At 54.5% G+C, this 24,862-nt stretch overlaps 1 protein-coding gene across 1 annotated transcript; it reads right to left on the reverse strand.

Annotated features, from left to right (window-relative positions):
- Positions 1–14,056: 14,056 nt before the first annotated feature.
- On the reverse strand, positions 14,057–24,695 carry LOC103306360 (tyrosine-protein kinase Fes/Fps-like). The gene is made up of 8 exons (XM_065574698.1): positions 21,408–24,695; positions 20,536–20,664; positions 20,083–20,136; positions 15,922–16,064; positions 15,735–15,829; positions 15,321–15,444; positions 14,943–15,100; positions 14,057–14,509 (listed from the first exon to the last, which is right to left on the reverse strand). Exons 1-8 carry the CDS (start codon positions 22,053–22,055, stop codon positions 14,379–14,381), a joined length of 1,482 nt encoding a protein of 493 aa, XP_065430770.1. The 5' UTR covers positions 22,056–24,695; the 3' UTR covers positions 14,057–14,378.
- Between the last annotated feature and the right edge of the window lie 167 nt (positions 24,696–24,862).

Below are 24,862 nucleotides of genomic sequence, written 5' to 3' on the forward strand. Positions count from 1 at the left end.
TTCCCGACGGCCAGTTTATATCCATTTGTTCTCGTGTCCACATTAGTACTGAGCTGAAATAATTCCTCTCCCTCTCTGGTATTTATCCCTCTGATATATTTAAAGAGAGCAATCATATCCCCCCTCAGCCTTCTTTTGGTTAAAGTAAACAAACCGAGCTCCTCGAGTCTCCTTTCATACGACAGGTTTTCCATTCCTCGGATCATCCTAGTGGCCCTTCTCTGTACCCGTTCCAGTTTGAATTCATCCTTTTTCAACATGGGAGACCAGAACTGCACACAATACTCCAAATGAGGTCTCACCAGTGCCTTGTATAACGGAACCAGCACCTCCCTATCCCTACTAGAAATACCTCGCCTAATGCAGCCCAAGACCGCATTAGCTTTTTTCACCGCCACGTCACATTGCCGACTCATAGTCATCCACGTCTGCAACAGTTAGCGAAACACCCCCAACTCTCAATAATTACCGAAGCTGAGCGTGGCTTTCGAGTGGCACCGTGACAGGCTTCAGCTGGCCGGGCTTCCGTCTGCCGGTGGGGACCCGAAGATGCGTCCAGAGGGAGCGTCCCTGAAGAGCCCCTCCTGCGAAGTCCGATTACCTCAAACTTTTCCCCCTTATTTATACACTAGTAATACAATGACGTATCCCTTAAAGAAAACTTGCGAAGCAAGCAGCGTTAAAACGTCAGACACCTTATGATTGCCGATTAACCAGAGAGATTTTTTGTTTCCGAGCGTCCATGCCTCTGGGCCCTGACAAACATTCCCGGGGGCACATATAAAAACAGACTTCTTGTTTTTCTACAATACATGCATCAGCAGCCCTCTTAGCAGGAAGGATGCGGGGTCAAGCTGTTCTGTCTGTGGCACCCGAAACCCCCGTCCCTCCTGTCTGGTTACACTGAGGCCGCTGCATGACCAATTTACAACCAGCTGACATCGCTATTTTTATTAGCAATAAGCAAGAATGGTTCCGTGTGGCCTGTTAACGTGAGTGGTTCAGTATGACCTGTTAACTTGACTACTGTTAGCAATACACAATAGTGGTTTAGGCATTTTACTGGTTTGCCAAAATCTCCCCGAACACAGGAAGAGATGCCTCGACCTCCTTCCCCCCTCCTCGCCACCTGTTGCCACTTGCCAGCCTTGGTTGTTAGCTCCTGGGGCGTTGTCTCTTACCATGTGTCTGTACAGTCCCTCACACAACAGCGGCCCTGCTCTCAGGTGGGACCCTGGAGGCGCTACTAGAACAGAAATAATCCTTGAATAAAAATGATCTGAGTTTGTAATATTGTAAAAAGGGAAGATTCTTGCCGGACTCCCTCCCCACTATGCAGAGAATGTGACCGGTCTGTGTGCGCCAGCTCATGGGATTTCCACCGTGTACTGCAACCAAACAGCCCCTCGGGCTGCAGCTGTGAATGAGGATGGCGGGTGCCAGGTTTGCCCAGCAGGTTTGCCCAGCAGGGCTTAAAACAAGGATGCTTTTTAAAAAAAAAAGACGTATCTCCAAAGAGATATTCCGCTTCCTGCTTAAAAGATAGAACCCCCCTTCCCTCCCTGCCCTGGGGAACAGATGCTCGAATGGAGGATGCATCGAAGAGATTCGAGTGCAGATGAAACACGGACGTAGTTGCCAGGTGTGGGGGAGGGCAGGATTTTCAGTCCTGGGGGACGGAGACGGGCAGTGCTCAGCTCCGGGCTGGGGAGGATCAGAGAGTCTTTTGCTCTTCACACAACAATAATGATACGAAGGAACCAAATGGGAACAGCTGAGTTCCAAATACACATTTACTAACTACATGACCATGCTGGCTTTGCTGCCTGCATCTAGCTGCGCCCCTAGAAGGCACATATGGGATCGAAAGAGATCCTACCCTATTGTTATGCACCAGAGTAACCAACCACAGAGCCTTTGCAGCCGTCATTGGGGCAGATTGGGGAAGGGGGGGGAGACTGGGGGAGATGGTCATTCCTATTTCTCTCTCATCGTCGTTAAAAAAGGGAATTACGTTAGTGCCAGTGGCCAGAGAGACAGACAGCAGCCACATATTCTTATATTTAAATTAATGGAGATATCCCATCTCCTAGAACCGGAAGGGACCTTGAAAGGTCATTGAGTCCAGCCCCCTGCCTTCACTTGCAAGACCAAGTACTGATTTTGCCCCAAATCCCTAAGTGACCCCCTCAAGGATTGAACTCATAACCCAGGGTTTAGCAGGCCAATGCTCAAACCACTGAGCTATCCCTCCCCTCTTATCACCCCCTGTCCTGAACCCTTGCACAGTGCTTCACCCCAGAGGTGGCTGCATTGCATTGCTGGGTGCAGTGATTCCTTTACACACCGAACGCATTAAGATGGAAGGTGTTAGATCTAGAGTCATTTTGAAGGCAAATCAAACTGGACAGTGTGGTGAAGCACGCAGGGCACCAGACCCAGGCTTCATTCCTCTCTCTGCACCTGACCTGCTTGAGTGACCTTGGGCAAGTCACAGCCTCTCTGTGTGCCTCAGTTTCCCCTCCAACCCTGTGTCTATTTGGACTGCTGGGCTCTTTGGGGCAGGAACTGTCGCTCACTCTGTGTCTATGGCGTAAGGGGGCCCCAAGCTTGGTTGGGGCATCTAGGCAAAACTGGAATACAAATAATGTATTTTAAGTGAGTAACACTCCCGCACACACACTAAACTCCCCCGCCAATCCCTCAAAGTCCTGCTGGGCCAGGCTGCAGGCGTTACTGGGAGCTGTCTGCGGTGCTGGGCGTGCCCTGAGTCCAAGCATGAGCTGTCCAGTGCTGACGAGTCGCACTCAACCTCTGTGGAGCCGTGGGTTTTATACAACATGAGGTCAAGGTGAGGGCCTGACCCTGGGACAAACCCACAGTCCTCAGCTCTCACTGACCACTCAGCACCCAGCTTTCCCTGTCCAAATCCATCATTCCAGTAGCCTGCGAGACCCCCACCAACACAGGCGCCGGCTTCTCATTTCCCCCGGAGATGCTCAATCCCCCGTTCAGCCCCAGGCCCTTCCCCCACTCCACCCCTGCCCCCAAGTCCCCACCCCACCTCTTCTTGCCCCCTCCCCCGAGCACACCCTATCCCCACTTCTCCCCTTCCCTCCGGGTGCCTCCTGCACGCTGTTCTGTGCTGGAGTTGATCGGCAGGTGGGAGTGTGGTGGAGGGAGGGGATCTGGCTGCCGGTGGGTGCTAAGCACCCGCTAATTTTTCTCCATGGGTGCTCTAGCCCTGGAGCACCCACGGAGTCAGCACCTATGCCCACAAAGATCAGGGACCCATTGCGCTGTGCAGACACATTGTGAGAGACAGGCCCCCAGCCTGAGAAGCTTACAGACTCAGGATACAAGACAGACAACAGACGGATTGTTACCTCTGTTTTTACAAATGGGGAAACTGAGGCACGGAGAAATGATGTGACTTGCCCAGGGTCACACAGGAAGTCTGTGGCAGAGCAGGCATTGAATCCAGTGTTCCCAGGCTAGTTCCCGAACCACTGGGCCTTCCTGTCACAGCTGAGGGCAACTGCACCTGTACCCCTCCTCTATGATCCCACAGGGTCTCCCATGCTAGGCTCCAGACTCCCCAGCCATCACCTTGGGTAGAGACCTGCTTCTCTCTCCCTTCTGGCCTGGCTATTGCAGGCTGAGGAGTGCCTTGCCTTCACGGTGCTATCTGACTACCTCAGCAGGTCTGCATGGCTCCTCTCCGCAGAGACAGGGCCCAGTGTAACCGCCCCAGTTCGAAGCTACCACGCCACTCTTTCCCGGCGAGCACATTTTATTCCTAAGGTAAAAGCGACACAGAGAAAACATATTTACAATCATAAAAGAACCTACATGTGTGCTGATAAGAGATCACCCCAACTCCAGCGTGGGCTCCGGCAGGTGAGCGGTGCTTCAAACGCCACAAAGGGGTGTCCGGGTGGGGCAGGGGAGGGGCGGTGTCTCATGTTCATTACGCCCTTTTGCTCAGATTAAGAGCAACCCTTCTGCGATGAGCCTGTGATTAGGTGATCAGCCAGCCAACAGGTCTCTTCTAAAGGCGGGATTTGGGGTATGTCCTTTGGGGGAGGGATAGCTCAGTGGTTTGAGCATTGGCCTGCTAAACCCAGGGTTGTAAGCTCAATCCTTGAGGGGGCCACTTGGGGATCTAGGGCAAAATCAGTACTTAGTCCTGCTACTGAAGGCAGGGGGCTGGACTCAATGACCTTTCAAGGCCCCTTCCACCTCTAGGAGATAGGATATCTCCATTAATTTTTTTTCCCCCTCTCCCTCCAAGTGTTTACATGTGAGGGGAATTTCTTAGGAGTGTCCCCCAAAGTCCATCTTCCTAATAGCTGCATTAGTCCCATCTTCATCCTAAAACAGTTCCATACACTCCCACCAACATTTGCACTGTGAATAAATCAGGCTCCTAAAAACCATAATTAAATAAGGTTTGTCCAGGATAGTGCAGGAAATCACCAGCTATTGCACGTTCTCTCTCTCCCGTGCCAGGGATCAGTGAAGGAAGCCTACCACAAAGGGGCTTGCAGGGCTGCAGAATTGAAAACAAGAAATTGACTGGGATTTCTGGAAGAGACTGCCAACCTATCAGCATTTGCTTGGGGCAGGGGGACGCTCCAGCACGAAGCGGAGAGAAAAAAAATGGAGGGACACTTGAGGGTAGGCTGGTGGGAGAACAAATGATTGATGTCTATGTAATTTCCACACAGCAAGCAGGGAGGAAACCTGAGCTGCCAAAAATTGCAGCCATCAGCGTGGAAAATTTTTACCTAGCGCTGTTGAATTAGAGACATCTCCAGGCATTACATTAAAATATAGGGCCAGCCCCCCAGCTCGTATAAATTGGGATAGCCCCATTGACTCGGACGGAGCTACACCAGCTGAGGAGCTGGTCTCTGTTCCTTGGTATCTTGTCTTTCCTTATTTAAAAGGACGAGCTCATTAGAGCAGGGAATGCATTTGTACCAATGTTCGTAAAGGACTGGGAAAGTTCCTGTCCTATTAATACGAATACTGCCCTGCTACCCACAATCCTCTGCCCTTCCACAGCATCACAGGCTCTCTGGCCGGCATTCATGAGTTTAGCCTCACACCGCCCTTAGGAGGTAGGTTATTATATCCATTTTACAGGTGGGGAAACTGAGGCACAGGGCAGGGACGCTGTGGCAGAGAGGCATTGAGCCCACGAGGCCTGACTCTCACTCCCGCCCTGCTCTAATCCCTAGACCATTCTCTTCACATCCGGGCAACTGGAGGCAGCCCTTCAAGGAGGAAAGACAAGCTTGACCTGGGCCTGGAGATGCGGTTCAATTCCCAGCTCAGCCAACAACTTCTTGGGGGACCCCGGATTCCTGGCTCCCAGGCCGACGCTCAGACCTCCCCAGCTCCATACATGGCCAACAGCAGCGATAGCTTCTCCTCCCCACCTCCATGCTGCTGCTCGGCCAGTGGGGCTCAACCCTGCCCTGGAAGGGGAGAGCTCACATGCCACGCCGTGCCCCATGTGGTCGCTGGCCTCCCCGCTGAGGCCGCCAGCCATCCTGGTGTCCCGCAGAGACGCCGAGCTGCTGGCGTGCTGCCAGATGAAATAAAAGTGTCAGGCGTTGGGGTCTCAAGGGCTATGTTTAAGATGAAATTCTTCCCTAGTCACGGGACTCCAGGAGCTGGAGCTTCAAGCTTAGCACCAAACGTCATGAGAGTCGGCAACACTGAAAATCAACAGTGAAACCCTGGAGCGTAATTCCCTGGGGCTTTAACCAGCCAGAAAGGGAAGAGCTACGTCTTTCCCCCTAGCCTGCATCCACCCAGCTGCCCCTTCCTTTCGTACTCCAGCCCGTGCAGCCGTGGGACCCATTAACCCTTTCCAGACTGCAGCGCTTTTCCTTTGCCACAGCCTCGCTTTCCCTGGAGGAGTTGGCAAGGCTTCGGAGGACCTGGCTAATCATAAAGCCAACTCGTAAACCTGCAGCTCTCCGAATCAATCGAGAGGCTGGAAAGAGCCTCGGGCAATAGCCCCCCCTCTAACAAGCAGGGGCGTCGAGCCCAGCTGGCTTGCTCACATCCATGCGTAGCGCTCAGCGCTGGTGCGGCCCTGGGCTGGATTCGAACCTGTGCCCAGGAGGCTCGGTCCGGCAGGGTGTTTATCGAAGGGCCATCGATAGGCAGCACAATCTAGTACCATCTGCACCCTTCGCTCCCGTAATCAGCTGTTCCTCATTGACAAGTGCCTTCGATCAACACAGCGGTGAGATAAGAGGAGCCTGTCTGTGGGGTTGATTATTGTTCCACTGGAGAGCGCTCCGGGGTTTCATGGCAAAGCCTCGGCTGTGTCTTAATTAAAGTCGCTGGCTGGGGAAACGGGAGGCAGGTGCGTCATCCCAGGGGCTGCCTGAGTGTCTGTGGTGATGCAGAAGGGGCCAGGTTGCCGCCCACTCTCTGGGGGTCAGAGTCTCAGAGGTTCCCCTTGCTGGGGGGCTTGCTAGGTGGGTAAGACAGATAATGTGCAAAATCTTGGGCAGGCAACGCTGCTGGGGGAGCAAAGGACGAACTGGAGATGCTGCAGAACAGTTGGCGGGTGGGGGAGGGCCTAGGGGCTGGGAGAACTGGAGATAGGAAAATGTATTTCTCTCTGTCCCACGCCGGGAGCCCAGACAGATGCGCAGTCGGGAGCAGAGGATGTAGGACAGGAGCGCTGGGGTTGAACGCGTGGGCGTGGGGAACGTACGGCCCTTCTAGGGCCATCCGTTCTCTCGGATCACCAGGGCTGGAGGAGCCACTCTCCGTGCAAGCCACGGCTGGTTGGGGTGGACACTGGCCCGCCGAAGGGTCTCGCTTCTGGCTCAACGTCGCTTTGCAGGGCCCAGGAGGGACGGGGACAAACTGGGGGAAGTCACACCCAGGCCTCACGCTACCTAGCCCCTCTGCTGCTACAGCTGCCATGGGACAGAGGCCCGGGGAGAGGAAGTGGTTGCCACAGGCAGGAGTCCTGTGCCCCAGTCCAGTGCTCGGTCCACTAGGCCATGCAGCCCAGCGCCTGCCCTCTAGCCTGGGATTCTGCCTCTCTGCAGCTATCAGAGCTCATTAAACTGAATGGGGGAAAAATAGCCAAGAGGCTGGGGCATCCCCCTCCAGCCCAGACATCAGCCAGACCCAGGGCGAGGGCTCCAGGACCCCGGGCCCGAGCAGATCTGGCTAGTCCTACCCCTTTGTCATAACAGTTTAGATGGAGGACGACGGACCAGGGAATTATCGGTCGTGTGCCGCTTCCAGGCTTAGCCCTTCGGAGGGCAACATACAGCCAGCACGCCTGGGGGTTAGAAGACAGGCCTGGATGTGGAGAGATGCTGCTCCCATCCTCGGGGGTCTGTCTCTGGAGGGCACGACTCAGGGGGGCATCCCGCGGCAGGGGCGTCGAGAGATCGGCTTTCCCTTCAGGGCTGCCGCTTGCAGGATGAACCCTGGCAAGCCTGTGCCCTGAGCCGTTAGCATTTACAAAGCGCTATAAATCAGGTTATAAATCAACGCGCTTGCTAAATGGGCCAAAAAAACCCAACAGCCAGGGCCTTATCTCGCTCCCGCCTGGCCAAACACAACTGGCTGTACATCACGGCCTGTAATGAGCGTCATTTGGACTGTGCGTGTTTTTCTAATTGTTCTGCTTTTGCTCGGCGGCACAAGGATTTTTAATTTCCTCTTTCTATTTAACTATCACAGATCTGGAGCTGTAAACACTCATCCTCCGCATTACATACTTCGTTTATCCCGGTGTTTTCCCCCTACAAACAACCTCTAACGAGGACCAGCGAGCCCAGAATAGGTTATCTAGGGAGGTGGTGGAATCCCCGTCCCTGGAGGTGGGACGAACACCTGTCAGGCATGATCTAGGTTTACTTGGTCCTGCCTCAGTGCATGGGGCAGGACGAGATGATCTCTCGAGGTCTCTTCCAGCCCTGCATTTCTAGGAGTATGTCTACACTACGGGATTAATCTGAATTTATATAATTCGAATTTGGGAAACAGATTGTATAAAGTCGAATGTATGCGACGAATGTATGCGACACACTAAGCACATTAATTCGGCGGTGTGCGTCCAAGTACCGGGGCTAGCGTCGATTTCTGGAGCGTTGCACTGTGGGTAGCTATCCCATAGCTATCCCATAGTTCCCGCAGTCTCCCGCGCCCATTGGAATTCTGGGTTGAGATCCCAGTGCCTGATGGGACAAAAAACATCGTCGCAGGTGGTTCTGGGTACAGCCTCACCCCTCCCTCCCTGCATGAAAGCAACGGACGGCAGACAACCATTTCGCGCCTTTTTTCCTGGGTGGGTGAACACTGCAGACTCCATACCACGCCAAGCATGGAGCCCGCTCAGCTCAAGACAGCAGTCATGAACATTGTAAACACCTCGCACGTTCTCGTGGAGTTTATGTGAGCCAGGACCAGAAAAACGAGGCAAGGAGGCGGCGACGGCGGCAGCGCAGCGACAAGCGTGATGAGGACATGGACACGGACACGGACACAGAATTCTCTCAAACCGCGGGCCCCGGTGCTTTGGAGATCATGTTGTTAATGGGGCAGGTTCTATCCATGGAACGCCGATTCTGGGCCCGGGAAACAAGCACAGACTGGTGGGACCGCATAGTGTTGCAGGTGTGGGATGATTCCCAGTGGCTGCAGAACTTTCGCATGCGTAAGGGCACTTTCATGGAACTTTGTGACTTGCTTTCCCCTGCCCTGAAGCGCCAGAATACCAAGATGAGAGCAGCCCTCACAGTTGAGAAGCGAGTGGCGATAGCCCTGTGGAAGCTTGCAACGCCAGACAGCTACCGGTCAGTCGGGAATCAATTTGGAGTGGGCAAATCTACTGTGGGGGCTGCTGTGATCCAAGTAGCCAAAGCAATCACTCAGGTGCTGCTACGAAAGGTAGTGACTCTGGGAAATGTGCAGGCCATAGTGGATGGCTTTGCTGCAATGGGATTCCCTAACTGTGGTGGGGCGATAGATGGAACCCATATCCCTATCTTGGCACCGGAGCACCAGGGTACCCAGTACATAAACCGCAAGGGGTACTTTTCAATGGTGCTGCAAGCACTTGTGGATCACAAGGGACGTTTCACCAACATCAACGTGGGCTGGCCGGGAAGGGTTCATGACGCTCACGTCTTCAGGAACACTACTCTGTTTAAAGGGCTGCAGCAAGGGACTTACTTTCCGGACCAGAAAATAACCGTTGGGGATGTTGAAATGCCAATATTTATTCTTGGGGACCCAGTCTACCCCTTAATGCCATGGCTCATGAAGCCATACACAGGCAGCCTGGACAGTAGTCAGGAGCTGTTCAACTACAGGCTGAGCAAGTGCAGAATGGTGGTAGAATGTGCATTTGGCTGTTTAAAAGGTCGCTGGCGTTCATTATTGACTCGCTCAGACCTCAGCCAAACCAATCTCCCCATTGTTATTTCTGCTTGCTGCGTGCTCCACAATCTCTGTGAAAGTAAGGGGGAGACCTTTATGGCGGGGTGGGAGGCTGAGGCAAATCGCCTGGCTGCTGATTACGCGCAGCCAGACACCAGGGCGATTAGAAGAGCACACCAGGAAGCGCTGTGCATCAGAGAAGCTGTGAAAACCAGTTTCATGACTGGCCAGGCTACAGTGTGAAATATCTGTTTGTTTCTCCTTCATGAAAACCCGCCCCCTTTATTGACTCATTCTCTGTAAGGAACCCACCCTCCCCCTTCCCCCAGCTTGCTTTCAAACCAAATAAAGTCACTATAGTTTAAAAATCATTTATTCTTTATTAATAGATTATAAAAAGAGGGAGGGAACCCGGGTGGGGTTTGGGAGGAGGATCAGTGGGAAGGAAAAGGCCACTAAAAAAAGGTTAAAAAAAATGACAGCCTTTTGCTTGGGCTGTCCACTGGGGTGGAATGGGAAGGTGTACGGAGCCTCTCCCCCGCGTTCTTACACGTCTGGGTGAGGAGGATATGGAACATGGGGAGGGGGGTTATACAGGGCACTCTGTTTTCCTGCAGCCGTTCCTGAAGCTCCACCAGATGCCAGAGCATGTCTGTTTGCTCACGCAGCAGCCCCAGCGTTGCAGCCTGCCTCCTCTGATCTTCCTGCCGCCACCTCTCATCTCGAGCATCTCTCCTGTCCTCACGTTGGTCCCTCATGTCCTCACGTTGGTCCCTCCTGTCCTCACGTTCACTGGCTTCTTTCCTATACTTTGAAACCGTGTCCTTCCACTCATTCAGATGAGCTCTGTCACTGCGGGTGGATTCCATGATTTCTGCAAACATCTCGTCTCGCGTCTTCTTTTTCCGATGCCTTATCTGTGATAGCCTTCGGGACGGAGGAGGGAGGCTTGAAGAATTTGCAGCTGCTGTAGGGAGGGAAAAAAAGAGAGAATTTTTTAAAAAGATACATTTTGCAGAACAATGCTCATACTCTTTCACGGTGACCAACACTATTCACATTACATAGCACATGTGATTTCTGTGCAAGGTCGCATTTTGCCTCTTAATACTGAGTGCCTGTGGCTTTGCTGCTAGAGATCACAGGTCCGGGAAACAGAATTCGGCTTGCATGCGGCCATGGTAAGCCATTGTCTTTCGGCTTCTGCGCCCTCCTTTCCCACATACCAAGCAAAGCCCGTTGAGTGCTGCGGTTTTCCTGTTAACATTCAGCAGCAGCAGAAAACAAACTAACCACCCCCCCAATCCAATTCTCTGGATGATCGCTTTATCCCTCCCCCCACCGCGTGGCTGGTATCAGGGAAGATCCCTGCAGGAACCAAACTAACCCCCCCCCCCCCCCCCCCCGCCATGAATTCTCTGGGATGATCGCTGTACCCCTCCCCCCACCGTGTGGCTGGTAACAGGGAAGATCCCTGCTAGCCAAACGCGAAAAGCTCAGGGCCAATTTCCCCCCCTGCACTTGGCTAACTGCAGGGAATGATTTATTTTCAGCCACAGGCAAACAGCCCAGTAGGAACGACCACCTCTGTCCCCTTAATTAAGTTCCCATATTTCAACCAGGTTACCATGAGCGATATCACTCTCCTGAGGATTACACAGCAAGATAAAGAACGGATGTTGCTTGAATGCCAGCAAACACCGGGACCATACGCTGCCAGGCTTTGTCAGGCAATGATACCAGATTACTTGCTGCAAGCATGGCGTGGCCAAGTGTCCTACCATGGAGGACGGAATAAGGCTGCACTGCCCAGAAACCTTGTGGCAAGGCTTTTGGGGTACCTCCAGGAGAGCTTCATGGAGATGTCCCTGGAGGATTTCCGCTCCATCCCCAGACACGTTAACAGACTTTTCCAGTAGCTGTACTGGCCGCGAATGCATCCCAAGTCCTCAGGGCAAAGTAATCATTAAAAAACGCTTGCTTTTAAAACAAGTTTTATATTTTAAAAGGTAAACTCACCTGAGGTCCCTTCCATAGGGTCATGGTCTTGGGTACTGGCTTGGGAGGGTACTTCAGTCAGGCTGAGAAAAAGATCCTGGCTGTTGGGGAGAACGGAGTGCTGGGTGCTCTCTGCAAGCTCGTCCTCCTCCTCCTCCTCCTCTTCCCCATCCGCAGAATCCTCAGGTGTAGCTGATGAGACTATCCCCGACCCGGAATCCACGGTCAGAGGTGGGGTAGTGGTGGCGGCCCCCCCTAGAATTGCATGCAGCTCGGCGTAGAAGCGGCATGTCCGCGGCTCTGACCCAGAGCGACCGTTTGCCTCCTTTGTTTTTTGATAGGCTTGTCTGAGCTCCTTGACTTTCACGCGGCACTGCTCTGAGTCCCTATTGTGGCCTCTCTCCATCATGCCCTTGGAGACTTTTTCAAAAGTTTTGGCATTTCGTCTTTTAGAACGAAGTTCTGCTAGCACTGAATCCTCTCCCCATATAGCGATCAGATCCAGTACCTCCCGTACGGTCCATGCTGGTGCTCTTTTTCGATTATCGGCCTGCATGGTTACCTGTGCTGATGAGCTATCTGTGGTCACCTGTGCTCTCCACGCTGGGCAAACAGGAAATGAAATTCAAATATTCCCGGGGCTTTTCCTGTCTACCTGGCCAGTGCATCCGAGTTCAGATTGCTGTCCAGAGCGGTCACAATGGTGCACTGTGGGATAGCTCCCGGAGGCCAATACCATCGAATTGCGGCCACACTAACCCTAATTCGAAATGCTAAAATCGATTTTGGCGCTACTCCGCTCGTCGGGGTGGAGTACAGCAATCGATTTAAAGAGCCCTTTATTTCGAATTAAATGGCGTCGTTGTGTGGACGGGTGCAGGGTTAATTCGAATTAAGGCTGCTAAATCCGAATTAAAGTCGTAGTGTAGACCACGCCTATGATTCTACGATCACCCAGCCTCTTATCATTGCCAGACGAGAAGGTGGATCTTGACAAGAGATTAGCCCGTTCAGAGCCAAACATTCCCACCATTGTGGGGGGAAGGATTTGGATTAGGTGTTCCCGATAAGATTGAAACACTGATACGAAGCCGTGTGTTTTTTCCATGTATCGCACTGTTAAGCCTGCGGAACTCATTGTCACAACGGATCGTTGAGGTCAAGCGGTTAGCAGGATTCCGAAGAGGAAGCCAGATGGCCTAGGTATATTTAATCCTGCCACAGAGCGTGGGGATGGACTCACTGACCTGTGGAGATGGCTTCCAGCCCTGCATATCTGTGATTTATACGGCTAATGAGACCATACAGAGGTATTATAGCTCATATTAATCATCAAGAGATTGGAAGGGCAATAAACCTTTTTGTGTCAGCGCATAAACCAACCTCTAATTACTGTGGGAAAAGAGGAGATTTCTGCAGGGGAAGGTTATTCCTACGGCAGGGTTCTTGCAATTTTCTCTGAAGCGGCTGGAGCTGGCCAATGCCAGAGACCGGACACTTGGCTAGACGGCCCTTGGATCCATAGGCACCATCTCCATGGGGGCTCCAGGACTCAAGCACCCATGGAAAAAAAAATAGTGGGTGCTCAGCACCCATCAGTCACAGCTGTTTGGAGGCGCCGATGATCTGTTGTTTGGTGGCTGGGAAAGGTACTTGGGGGAGGGTGGAGAGCAGCGAGCAGGGACCTTGGGGGAGGGGTTAGAGCCAGGGCGGGAAGAGGTGGAGTGAAGGCGGAGCCTCTGGGGAGGGGGCGGAGCAAGGGCAGGGCCTTGGGAGTGGGGTCGGGGCCTCGTTCATGGAGGTGAACCCACGCTAGAGTCCAATGTTCACAGAACTGTTCAATCCACAGGCCAAACCCAGACCAGAGCAGCAGTGACCAGGACTTCACGGAAGACAACGAAGCAGCGCCCAGGCCTGGACTGGCCCAAACGTTGTCGCATTACCACCTCCATCGGCTGCGCAGGGAGCGCTCTGTGCCGCATGCCTGGATTGCTCAGCCCTTGTGCGTTTAAACTCGCCTTCAGAAGTGGAGACCACATCTGAAGTTCAGGACAAGAAAAATCACCAACGTTCCTCACTGATGAGCCGGTCGGGAAGCCGAGTTGGCGCCTAGCCTGTCCAACCGGCTCAGGGGGGGAATCATTTTGACCTTCGCCGCAGCCAATCATTTGGCAGAGGAGCCCTGATTGGTTAACGGCGGCATGTAACGGAAATATTTAAAGTGGGTTCAAACCACCAGCCCTTCTAGGAACCAAGCTCCAAGTATCGAAATGAAGAGCCAGGGGGGAAGGCCTGGAGCAAAGGCATTGAGAGGCTTTATATAGATTATTTCGGGGCGGGGAGGGTGGATACATATTACAAAGGGGACGTGGAGGCCCGTGGTCACTCAGAGTTCCAGTGGAGCTGCGTCATCTCCTGATGGATGGCACTGAACTTGGGGCGCAGGCTGGGACTGGCTTCCCAGCACCTCAGCATCACGTCGTAAACTTCCACCGGGCAGCACGGAGGAGCTCGCATGCGGAAACCTGCCAAGGCAAGAGAGGCTGGAGACACACAGCACGGGGGGAGGGCGGTAGCTCTGCGGGGGGCGGTAGCTCTGCGGGGGGCTGGGGACTAGGGCAGGAGGTACGTTATGATTCTCTGCACCTTGAAGTCTTTAAACCCTGATTTGAGGACGTCAATAGCTCAGACATAGGTCAGGGGTTTGATACAGGAGTGGGTGGGTGAGATTCTGTGGCCTGCGTTGTGCAGGAGGTCAGACTAGATGATCATAATGGTCCCTTCTGACCTTGAAGTCTATGAGTCTATGATTGTCTGTACTGCAACAGAACCAGGAACTGAACCTGGCCTCCCGAGCTTTAAGCACATGGCCACCCCCCTCCGCCCCTTAACTCAGGGATGTGCCCCTTGTCCAGGACCCGTGCTGTGATACACGCCAGCTCGCGCTACTTGCCTCGCTCCACCTGGCTCACCACCTGCTGGTTCGACATGCCGGGGTACGGGGCGGCCCCCAGGCTGAAGATCTCCCACAGCAGGACTCCGTAGCTCCAGACGTCGCTCTCCGTCGAGTACCGGCCTGCCATCAACCCACACAGGGGACATTAGTGAAGGGGGCCCGATCCCGTAGCCCTTTGTCACGCGATCGGCAGGGTTACCCGTGAGGTTAGGGTAGCCACTGACGCGTCCCCAGAATACAGGACACTCCAGTGGCGTCGTCCTGAATGAGAAAAGTACCGGGACTTCCAGATCTGCCTGGGCCCGCCCCTGCCTGGGGGATCCTGCCTTCACCAGTGAGGTCACACCGCGGAGGGCGGATCAGCGCGCTCTGCACCAGAGCATCCTCCCTGTGATACCAGACAAACTCAGGAGAAAAACTGCTCCAGTCCCTTCAAACCCCAGTAGGGGGCATGCTGTTGGCCTTGACCAGCCTCCCCTGCCCCAGACCCCTTCCTCCTGCCCCGACCGCTGTAAAAGCCCAGCGAGGAGCGAGCTGTTCCCGCGCCCCTGACCGTATCTCAGAGCCTCTGGCGCCGTCCACTTGATGGGAATGTGCTTCATTCCTCCCCGGGAGGCGTAGACGCCGTTGGCCTCCTGCCGCGACATGCCGAAGTCGCTGATCTTCAGCACGTTGCCTTCCCCCACCAGGCAGTTCCTGGCCGCCAGGTCCCTGCGGGGAGAGGCCGAAGGGCTAGACGCACCTGGGCACTGGCTGGCTACTCCCTGGATGCAGCATGCAGGACTGGCCAGCAGGGGAGCTGGACACGGAACCTTCCTGCTGGACTTTGTTCACTCTTCGGGGCAATTGTTAACCCTCTGGGTGCCCGGGGTGTCACTTTAGCCTCCCAGCGGGTGCAATTCTCCGTGCCGCAAGGGGGGCTCACCCATACCTGTGGATGCAACCGTTGCTCTCCAGATAGGCCATCCCTGCTGCTGCCTGAACTGCAAAGTGGATGAGGTCTTGAACCCAGAGCCGGCTCCCCTCGGAGCGGAGGAACGATAAGAAATCCCCACCTAGGTGGGGGGCGACAAAGAACGAAAACAAAAGACTCGGATGATCCAGGCCCCTCGCGCCAACTCTCCAGCTAGGGCTGGATTTCAATCTGCAGTGAAACTCAAACGCCCCTTTCGCTTGGTTTTGCACAGGAAACAGGGCAGGCATGCACTTCAGGCTGCGACCACTAGGTGGTGACATTCCCAACCCTGTTGCAGCAGGCCTGACATTGCACCCAGGAGGCCAGGTGCATTGGGGTCACAGGCGGACACGCAGAGCATGCTGTTATGCGGAGAGTTCTCCTGCTCACCGGACACCAGCTCCATGACGATGAAGACAGGCTGTTTCCGGGCACAGACGCCAATAATCCGGACGACGTTCGGGTGGCTGTAGCGCCTCACGATCCTGAGAAACAGGAAAGAGCAGAGGGATGAGCCACTGAGCCAACAGGGCGGGACCATTGCCCATTGGTCCGTCAGACCCCATTGCTGGCTGACCTGGCTTCCATGAGGAACTTGTGCTTGGTCTCCGGGGCCAGGGGCTCCCTGCAGGTTTTCACAGCCACGGGGGTGTTGTCGTATGACAGGCGGCCGCTATACACCTCCCCGAAATTCCCCTGGGGATGGAGAAACAGCCGTCGGGGGGAGTGATCAGACAGCAGAGCAAGGCATTACATGCCAAAGGGAAATCAGACCCAGCTTCTCCATAGAGAGAGCACAGCGTGTGCACCCCCTCACTTGGCAGCATGCTGCAGCCACTCCCAGAACAAAAGGGCAGCTGTCTCCACCCACCGACGGAGTGCTTAGAAATTTAAAGGGGCTGCGCACCCAATTCCTTCCCCTCAAACTATGTCAGGGTTTCAGCCTGTGAGCTCTGAAGGCTGGAGTGCTTTCTATCTGCCTGGGCCTCCCTGCCACACCGACCCGCTTGCCAATGTGCCCTTGCTGGGAAGGATTCCCCTCTAGGGATGAAAGGAGAGTTTGGCCCATTCAGTCCTTCTGTTCTCTGCAGGTTCCTAGACAGAGCCCATCACCTTGGTATCTGGGCACGTCGCTTTGCTTTCTCTTTTGAGGCTGCAAGTGAAGCGGGGCCCACAGCACGGGTGAGATTTTGCGCTGCCAACCCCTGTCCTGCAGACATCCTCCTGACACCCGCCAGCTCATTTCGCAGAGGCCACTGAGCTCCCAGTGACGCCAGGGCTGCACCTCAGATGCCAATCACAGCACCGAACAACAAATCTTACTGCTCAGCGGCTGTGTGGCCTAGCGGATAGAGCACTGGACTGGGAGTCGGGAGGATCCGGGTGCTATTCCAAGCTCTGCCACTAGGGTGACCTTGGGCAAGTCACTTCCCCTCTCTATGTCTCAGTTTCCCCATCTGCAAAATGGGAATAATGGTACCCGCTTCCTTTGCCACGTGCTTGGCGCGCTAATGATGAAATGTGCTAGATAAGAACTAGGGATTATGATGTATGATCCAGATGTCCCACTGCTGCTGACTCGCCCAGGGCCGTGACATGACAGACACCACAGACCCTTCCCACCATTATCCTTCCCTTAGCAAGGCGTATTATACTCCTGGCCACTCTCCAACCCCCTAGATCCACCGCCCCTCATCATTGCTCCGAGAGCCTTTTATGGCACGCAGCAGCACGAAACCGTCAGATCCCTATTTCATAACACGGGACAAAGACGGGATGGCAGCTGCTGTATGAAATATTCATGTTGCCCCGTGGTTAGTGTCATTATCTCAGTGCTGAGGACGGAGCTAACAAAAGGGACTAGGAAGTGAATACCTGAGGCAGATACAAGCACCACAGAGAGGTGTAACTTTTAAAGGGATTTTGTCCGTATGTTACTAGATACGGCGGAGGCAACGAGAAGATACATTTATAGTTCCCTCTTGAGCATAGAAATGTCAGGCTGGAAGGAACCTTGAGAGGTCCTCTGTCTAGTCCAGTCCCCTGCACTGAGGCAGGGCTAAGTATTATCTAGACCATCCCTGACCGGTGTTTGTCTAACCTGCTCTTCAAAACCTCCAGTGATGGAGATTCCACAACCTCCCTGGCTAATTTGTTCTAGTACTTAACTACTCTGAAAAATCTCTCTTGCTGCAATTTAAGCCTGTTTCTTCTTGTCCTGTCCTCAGTGGTTAAGGAAAACAGTTTACCACCCTCTTCTTTAGAACAACCTTCTGTGTCCTTGAAGACTGTGGCCACACACCCCCTCAGTCTTCTCCAGACGAAACAAACCCATTTTTTTCAGTTTTCCCTCGTAGATCATGTTTTCTAATCCTTTAAATCCTTTTCGTTGCTCTCCTCTGGACTTACTTCTGTTTTGTCCACGTCTTTCCTGAAACGTGGTGCCTGGAACCCAATGCAGTACTCCACTTGAGGCCTTATCAGTGCTGAGTATAGCGCAGGGGTGGGCAACCTTTTTGGGCTCAGGGCCACATCTGGGTATGGAAGCTAGAGCGCCGGAGCGGGGCAAACCCCAGACCCCGTTCCCCAGGAGGAGCGCGAGGGCTGGATTAAAACCTCTGGCAGGCCGGATGCAGCCTGCGGGCAGTAGTTTGCCCACCCCTGGTATAGCGGAAGAATTACTTCTCGGGCCTTGCTTGCAATACTCCTGTTAATACATCCCAGAATGATGGTCACTTTTCCTCCAACAGTGTTGATTCACATTTAATTTGTGATTCACTATAACCCCCAGAGCCTTTTCTGCAGTACTCCTTCCTAGGAAGTCATTTTCCATTTGTGCAATTCATAGAATATCCGGGTTGGAAGGGACCTCAGGAGGTCATCTAGTCCAACCCCCTGCTCAAAGCAGGACCAATCCCCAGACAGATTTTTTCCCCAGATCCCTAGATGGCCCCCTCAAGGATTGAACTCACAACTCTGGGTTTAGCAGGCCAATGCTCAAACCACTGAGCTATCCCTCCCCGCCAGTTGATTATTCCTTCCTAAGTGGAGTATTTTGCATTGCCACGTACTGGATTTTATCCCATTTATTTCAAGCCCTTTTTCCAGTTTGTCATATTTTACATACTACTGAGCACGTGGAAACAGATTTTCAGAGGCTTATAATTTTGTCAAATTTGAGTGGAATTTCCAGGAAACAGGCATTTCAATGACCCCAGGGTGACTCTCCTGCAAAATACAGTCCCTGCTTCAAAGCATGGATGTGTTAGAGCTTTGCAATAAAAGGGGTGGAGAATTCTTTTAATATGAGCAAAACAATCCCTAATCACGTTCTCGGAAATGGGCGAACCATTTTAGCTGCAACTTTCCAAAGATATCCGCTTGAGGCAAATGTCCAGCATGGGAAATTTCACCACAAATGGCTCCAGGTTGTTAAAGTTATATGCAACCGAAACCAGCATCTTAGAGTGGAAAGTGCGGGACGACTTTAATTATAAGCACTGCTACCAGATCCGCCTAGAATATTATAGACGCACACGGAGAAAACTCACCCCCAAATTGCGGGGTGTAAGAGTAAATGCAAATCTGAGTCCCTGGCTCTGGCAGCTGAATCCCATCCCTGCCTCCCACGCACCTGTGGCATCTGTAGCTTCAAACTCTGATGCTTTTACTTTTAGGGTGCTACTCCTTTAAGCTTCCAAAACGAAACCCCTCTGTGCGTGGAGAGAGAGAAGCCATTTGCTGAATTAGAATGATAGAAATCTCAGGTTTCAAGAACCCCGAGGGGGTCATCAGGGCCAGCCCCCCGCGCTGGGGCAGAATCAAGTAAACCTATAATCGGCCCTGACCATGGTTTGTCCAACCTGTCCTTAAAAACCTCCAGCAATGGCGATTCCGCCCCCTCCCTTGGACGCCCGTTCCCCTGAGAGTTGGAAAGCTTTTCCTAACATCTAACCTAAATCTCCCTTGCTGCAAATGGAGCCCACTGCTTCTTCAGCGGCCAAGGAGAACAATTCATCCCCGTCCTCTTCATAACACCCTGAAGATATTTGAAGACAGTCTTTTTTCCCTCAAGACTAGACATACCCAGTTTTGTTAACCTTTCCTCATAGATCGAGTTTTCAGTTTTGCTGCTCTCCTCTGGACTTTCTCCAATTTGTCCACATCTTTCCTGAAGTGCGAGACCCAGAACTGGACACAGGACTCCAGCGGAGACCTCACCAGTACCAAGTTGAGGGGGAGAATTACCTTCCGTGTCTTATATACAACACTGCTGTTGATACACCCCAGAATGATGTTAGCCTTTTCCCCAACCGCGTCACATTGCTGACTCGTATTTATCCACTAGACCCCCCAGCTCCTTTTCAGCAAGACGACCGCCGCGACAGTTATTCCCCTCCCCCCTTTTTTTTTTTTTTTTTGGAAGTTGTGCCTTTGGTTTTTCCTCCCTACATCTAGAACTTTGCACCTGCCTTCGCTGAATTTCATTTTTGCCGCAGCACGGTGTGGAATGCACACACTGCTCTCCCCAGGGGGATGGTGGGCCTGATGCTCATATAGTAGGGGCACAGAGAGGGGCGGTGACACGCCCAAGGCCAGGCAGGCAGGAAGTGGCACAGGTAGGAACAGCGCCCTGGTGTCCTGACTGTCAGATTAGATTGCTGCCTTGTCCACAATTAACACCAAGCTTCCTGTGCGGAGTAGTACACGGCTAACAGCCGAGAACGGAGTCACTTACGCTGCCCAGCAGCTCCCCCAGCACCACGTCTTCATGGCTCAGGTCCCACTTGGCCTACAAAAGAACAAGGCGCCGGACAATAAGGGCTGGAGACAATAGCGCTGATCGCTTGCGTGGTGGAGCTGATGCTGCTCCGGGACAAAGTCCCCTCGTTGACTGTGGGGAGGGGATCGGGCCCCGGGGAACAATGGGGGCTGACAAGGGTTGGAGCAAACACAGAGAAATGGGCCTGACTCTGGGGCCGGCCCAAAATTTTCCATCCAAGCTGTTTTTCACATCCACTCTTATAACCTTCCCATGGGGGTCCCATGCCCACCAAGGGGGGGCGTGGAGCAGAGGTTAACCCCTTGTTACTGCCCTGTCCCCCATTGCAAGCCCCCACTGGATCTCTGCCATACCCCACACCCTCGCCCGGCTGGGGGTCCCGGGCATGCAGCAGCACCGCGGGCTTACCTTGGCGACCGGGTTCCGCAGGAGGAACGGACACTTGGTGGTGAGCACCTGGCGTGATTGCAGATGGTGGTGGATGAGCGAGGGGATGGTGGGTGCCCCCACCCCTCCAGGCTCAAACTGGTACCTGCCCTGCAGAAGAGCCCAGATCAGTACAGAGTGAGCGGGGGGGGGGGGGGGGAAATCAGCTGATTGGCACAGAAGCTGCCATTGCTGCTGATCGACAAGGGGAGTGTAGCGGACAGGTTGAATGGGTCCCCCTCAGGGGGTCCCCCAAATTTTAAAAACCCATGGGAGGGAGCAGGGAATCAGCTGCCTTAAGTGAGAGAGAGAAAGAGAGCGCACTGCCCTCTGCTGGAATGAATCAGAACTCCAGTGTGCGTGTTACAGGCCCTATACTGCTCCCAGCCAGTGGGGATTCTCCCATAGCAGGGGGCCGTGTTTCTGGACCAGGAGGCTCTGAATTCCAGCCCCACTGCTGCTGTGCACTTCTGAGCAGCAACGGCTGGAAAGTCCCAGGTGGCCACTGATTTATTACAAAACCCTACATTTGCATAGCGGGCTTTATTCTATGCTCTAAAGATTTGGAGCCCGATTTTCCTTTATACGAAGGCCCCCTTTGCAGAGCGCTGGCCGCACGATGAGGCCAGCAAATCAGCATCGCCGTTTTACAGCTGGGGAAACTGAGGCACAAAGAGGGCTAGTGACTTGCCCACAGTCTCAGCTGGAAATAGAAGCCCAAGCCTGTTCCTCTTTGGCGCTGCAAGTCCAGCCAGCGACCGCTGGAGGGATGGCCACAGAACTAAGCGGCTTGATCCAGAGAGATCAATTCAACTACACGAGCAAGCATGAGAACGCTCCTCCCACCAGGCTACCATGTGACAGCCAACGTCCGCGCGTCCTCGCTGGCCAGGCAGCACTCCTGGGGACTGGACGCCAGCTGTAGCCACGCCCGCAAGGCGAATAACCCTTCGGTGGGTTGGCATGCATGGCCTGCAGGGCTCACCATCACGTCCCCTCCCCACCGAGCTCCTCACCTTCCGGCACTGGATAATGAAATGCCTGCACTGTCCTCCGGCCAGCGCGGACAGGACATGGGCTCCTGGCCTCCCCTGGCTTGCGCGGACCAAGAAATCCCCCTCGCTGGTCAGCAACGCCTGAGCCTCCTGTCTGGGGAGCGAGCCGTGGTACCAGTCCTGCTGGCCAAGGGGCCTCTGGGCCACTGGCACCAGCGGCATCGGAGGGGGCAGCTTGTGGTTGTGAGAGAACAGGAGAGAATCTAGGGTTAGATGCTCGCAGGGCATCCATCGGGCCCAGCCTTTTAAGAACTTCCTGCCTGGGAGAGGGGTTAGGGAGGCCGCAGACCAGGGCAGCCCTCTCCACACCATGCACTGCCCCCTGCCAGCATGTCTCAATCCTACCCTGCAGCGCCCACCTCCCCAGCAGGACGCTCCGGGACCGTCCCCCGCACCCAGACACTCCCACGCAGGGGCCAGGCCGTGCCAATGGACAGAGTGGGTCATTTGGGATGCGAATGCTTTTGCATTAAGTGGACTGAGACCTGCAAAAACTCATCTCATGCAGCGGCTACGGTGCAGCCCCCAGCAGGGACCAACTTTCCATCCCTGCTGCTACACTGAATCTGGAGCAGCAGCCGTTCCCCGTGGTTAACTGCAACGTCACCGGATCATGGGAATTCCTCCCAGCCCAACACCAGGGCTTGAACCGGTGACCAGCAGAGCACCAGGCTCCATAACTTGAGCTAAAGCTCCCTAATGGGCTCTGCCTCAGGGACCAGCAACACCCCCTGACCTGTAACCAGCAGCTAAGCCTCCACCCGGATCACTTATGGGTTCCTATGGGGTATATAAGGGACACACTTCGATGGGGCCTGCCTCCCCCTTTCTCTGCATTGTCGCACTATACCCGGATGGGTCTGATGGGGCGCAGCCGGTCGTAAGTGCAGCCCCACGCGTATTTCTGGCACGAGGGGCAGCTCATCCTTCATTCCATACAGCACCGGGCACGCGTAGGCCCATGTAACCCAGCCTGGGAACCTGCTACCCGGCCACCCTCCGGGGAGCCTGTCCAGGGGGACAATGGGGTATTATGACATCAGCAGTCACGTGAGATCGGCCAGACCCTGGGAGGAATGTGTACGTTAGAGACGTGCTCAGAGTTACACCCCCACCAACAAGGGAGCGCCGGCTCCGCTGGTTGGGGCGTGTAAAGCCAGGCCGGAAAACGGTGAGCGTCCAACAGCCCGAGGCCGAAGGAAGAAGATAGAAGCTGGGGGGGTGGGGGGGGAGATGTCCTAAAGGAAGGCAGGTCAGCATTGGGGATCTGGCATTGAACAGAGCACGTTGGAGGGGGCAGCCTCGTAGAGCGGACCCCGTTTGATGCGTTAACGCCGGGAAGTAGTCACGTGGCGCAGGCCCTTTGTTAGACATCACGTCAATATACAATTCTATGCATTTAAAGACAATAGGGCCTGATTCTCAGTTATGCGAAGGCCCCTTTCCACCGCTCGGGCCGTGCCAGGGGGCCTTAGAGTGAGTTTAGAGGGAATTTGGGCCCACTTTGCACTGCCAGAAAGGGGCTTTAGACAAGTCTCCCAACAAGAACCAGTGCCAATCGGTCGTCTCCCAGCCCCCCGGAGATGGGTATGGCTGTAGAGACCCGACCTGCTTTACTTTTCCCCACTGATGCCGGCTGTTGGTGTATTGACCCTTCCCTAGGCTTGGCTCCTTCTCCTCTCTTTCTAGTCGGGTTTGCTAGAGATTAAGACCGGAGCAATCTGGCCTTAATCTCTCTTGGCCTCCCAGCCTATGAAGCGGGGAGACTAATTGGCCTCTCTCCCAGCCATTGTCTGTCTTCATGTCTATGGCAAGTTCTGCAGGGCAGGGATTGGCTCTCAGGCCCGCGGTCGCTACAGCCCCTCGCGCAGTAGGGCCCTTGTCTCGGCTGTCATCCAGATAAACTGCAAGGGAAGCAAAAGACATGGACACAGACCACGCTGCTCGCTGTTTATACTTCAGCAACATCTGGTTCTTTTCCCAAGCTCCCTCCCCGTCCCTCCATAAGCCTTTTGGCTCCACGACCTATTAGCGCTCCTATCCCCTTTCTCCCTCCACTCTAGCCCTGGGTGGTCTGCTACCGGCATTAGCCGCCGGAGCGCCAGGAATTGTGCTTCAAAGAGCCCAGCTCCTGCACCGACGGGCGGCGGAGTCTCTCTGGCGGGTGGAAAGTTTTACATTACAAAAAATCTCCTTCCCCCGGCCTCTGTCGTCACAAACGCACAAAGAGTTTGCTCTGGGAACAGGGATCAGACCCCGAAACAGAGACCGGGGGCTGACTTCAGCTGCTGGCGGGGCGTGAAGAGGATCAACCCCCTGTGGCAGGGGCGGGCGGCCTGCGGGGACTGGCCCCCTGGAGCATGGAGCAGGATCGCGCCGGCCTCACAGCCTGGAGCTGACCCATTCGTGGGCTAGCCACTCGGGGGGAGACCAAGAGCCATGCAGGGGTAGCCCACGGCACCAAAGCAAATCACTGCATTAGCGGGTGAGGTGATGCTTCCTGGATTCCACGGGGCAGACAGCGGCCGGCTCCCCCAGGGTTGCTCTGTGTCCAGCAGCCTCGCTGGACTCTGCCCCCCGACCAGCTGATCAGTCCAGTCCCCTGCTGGGAGATGATGTCAGAGCTGCAAAGTGGTACCCGTGCAGAATGCCCTGTGCGAATGCCCCAGCCTCCAGAAGGAAGCCCCGGGGTGTCTCATGCGACGAAGATGCACATTGGCCCCTCCCAGCAAGGTTATGGAACAGGCTTTGAGTGTCTGAGTAGCACGGGCCAGACAAGGGGACGCTGTGGGCGCTTCCGGCTTAAAAAACAAAAAACATCTATGGAAAACCCTAGGAGCTGCAACCCCCCACCGCCAAACACACCCACAAATTAAACCGGAAACATCTTACGTTCAATACAAACCGCCTGCAGTTTGGACTTTTCATCCCCAAATCTCACCCCCAGCCCCACCCCAATTACGGTGCCAGCCTTGTACACTGGACTCTAGAGAACCCGTCCACGCCACTCCACTCCAGTCAGTAGGGGCCTGCTTCTCAGATACCGCTCCCTGCAGCACAGCGCCCCCTAATGCCACACGGGGGTCAGCCCAGCGCCCCCTAATGCCACACGGGGGTCAGCCCAGACTCGCTCCCTGCAGCACAGCGCCCCCTAGTGCCACACGGGGGTCAGCCCAGACTCGCTCCCTGCAGCACAGCATCCCCTGGGGCCACATTGGCGTGAGTCTGGGCTGACCCCCTGCAGCAGAGCAGTG

The sequence above is a fragment of the Chrysemys picta genome, chromosome 20 (assembly GCF_011386835.1).
Source record: "Chrysemys picta bellii isolate R12L10 chromosome 20, ASM1138683v2, whole genome shotgun sequence".
NCBI classification, from domain to species: Eukaryota; Metazoa; Chordata; order Testudines; family Emydidae; genus Chrysemys; species Chrysemys picta.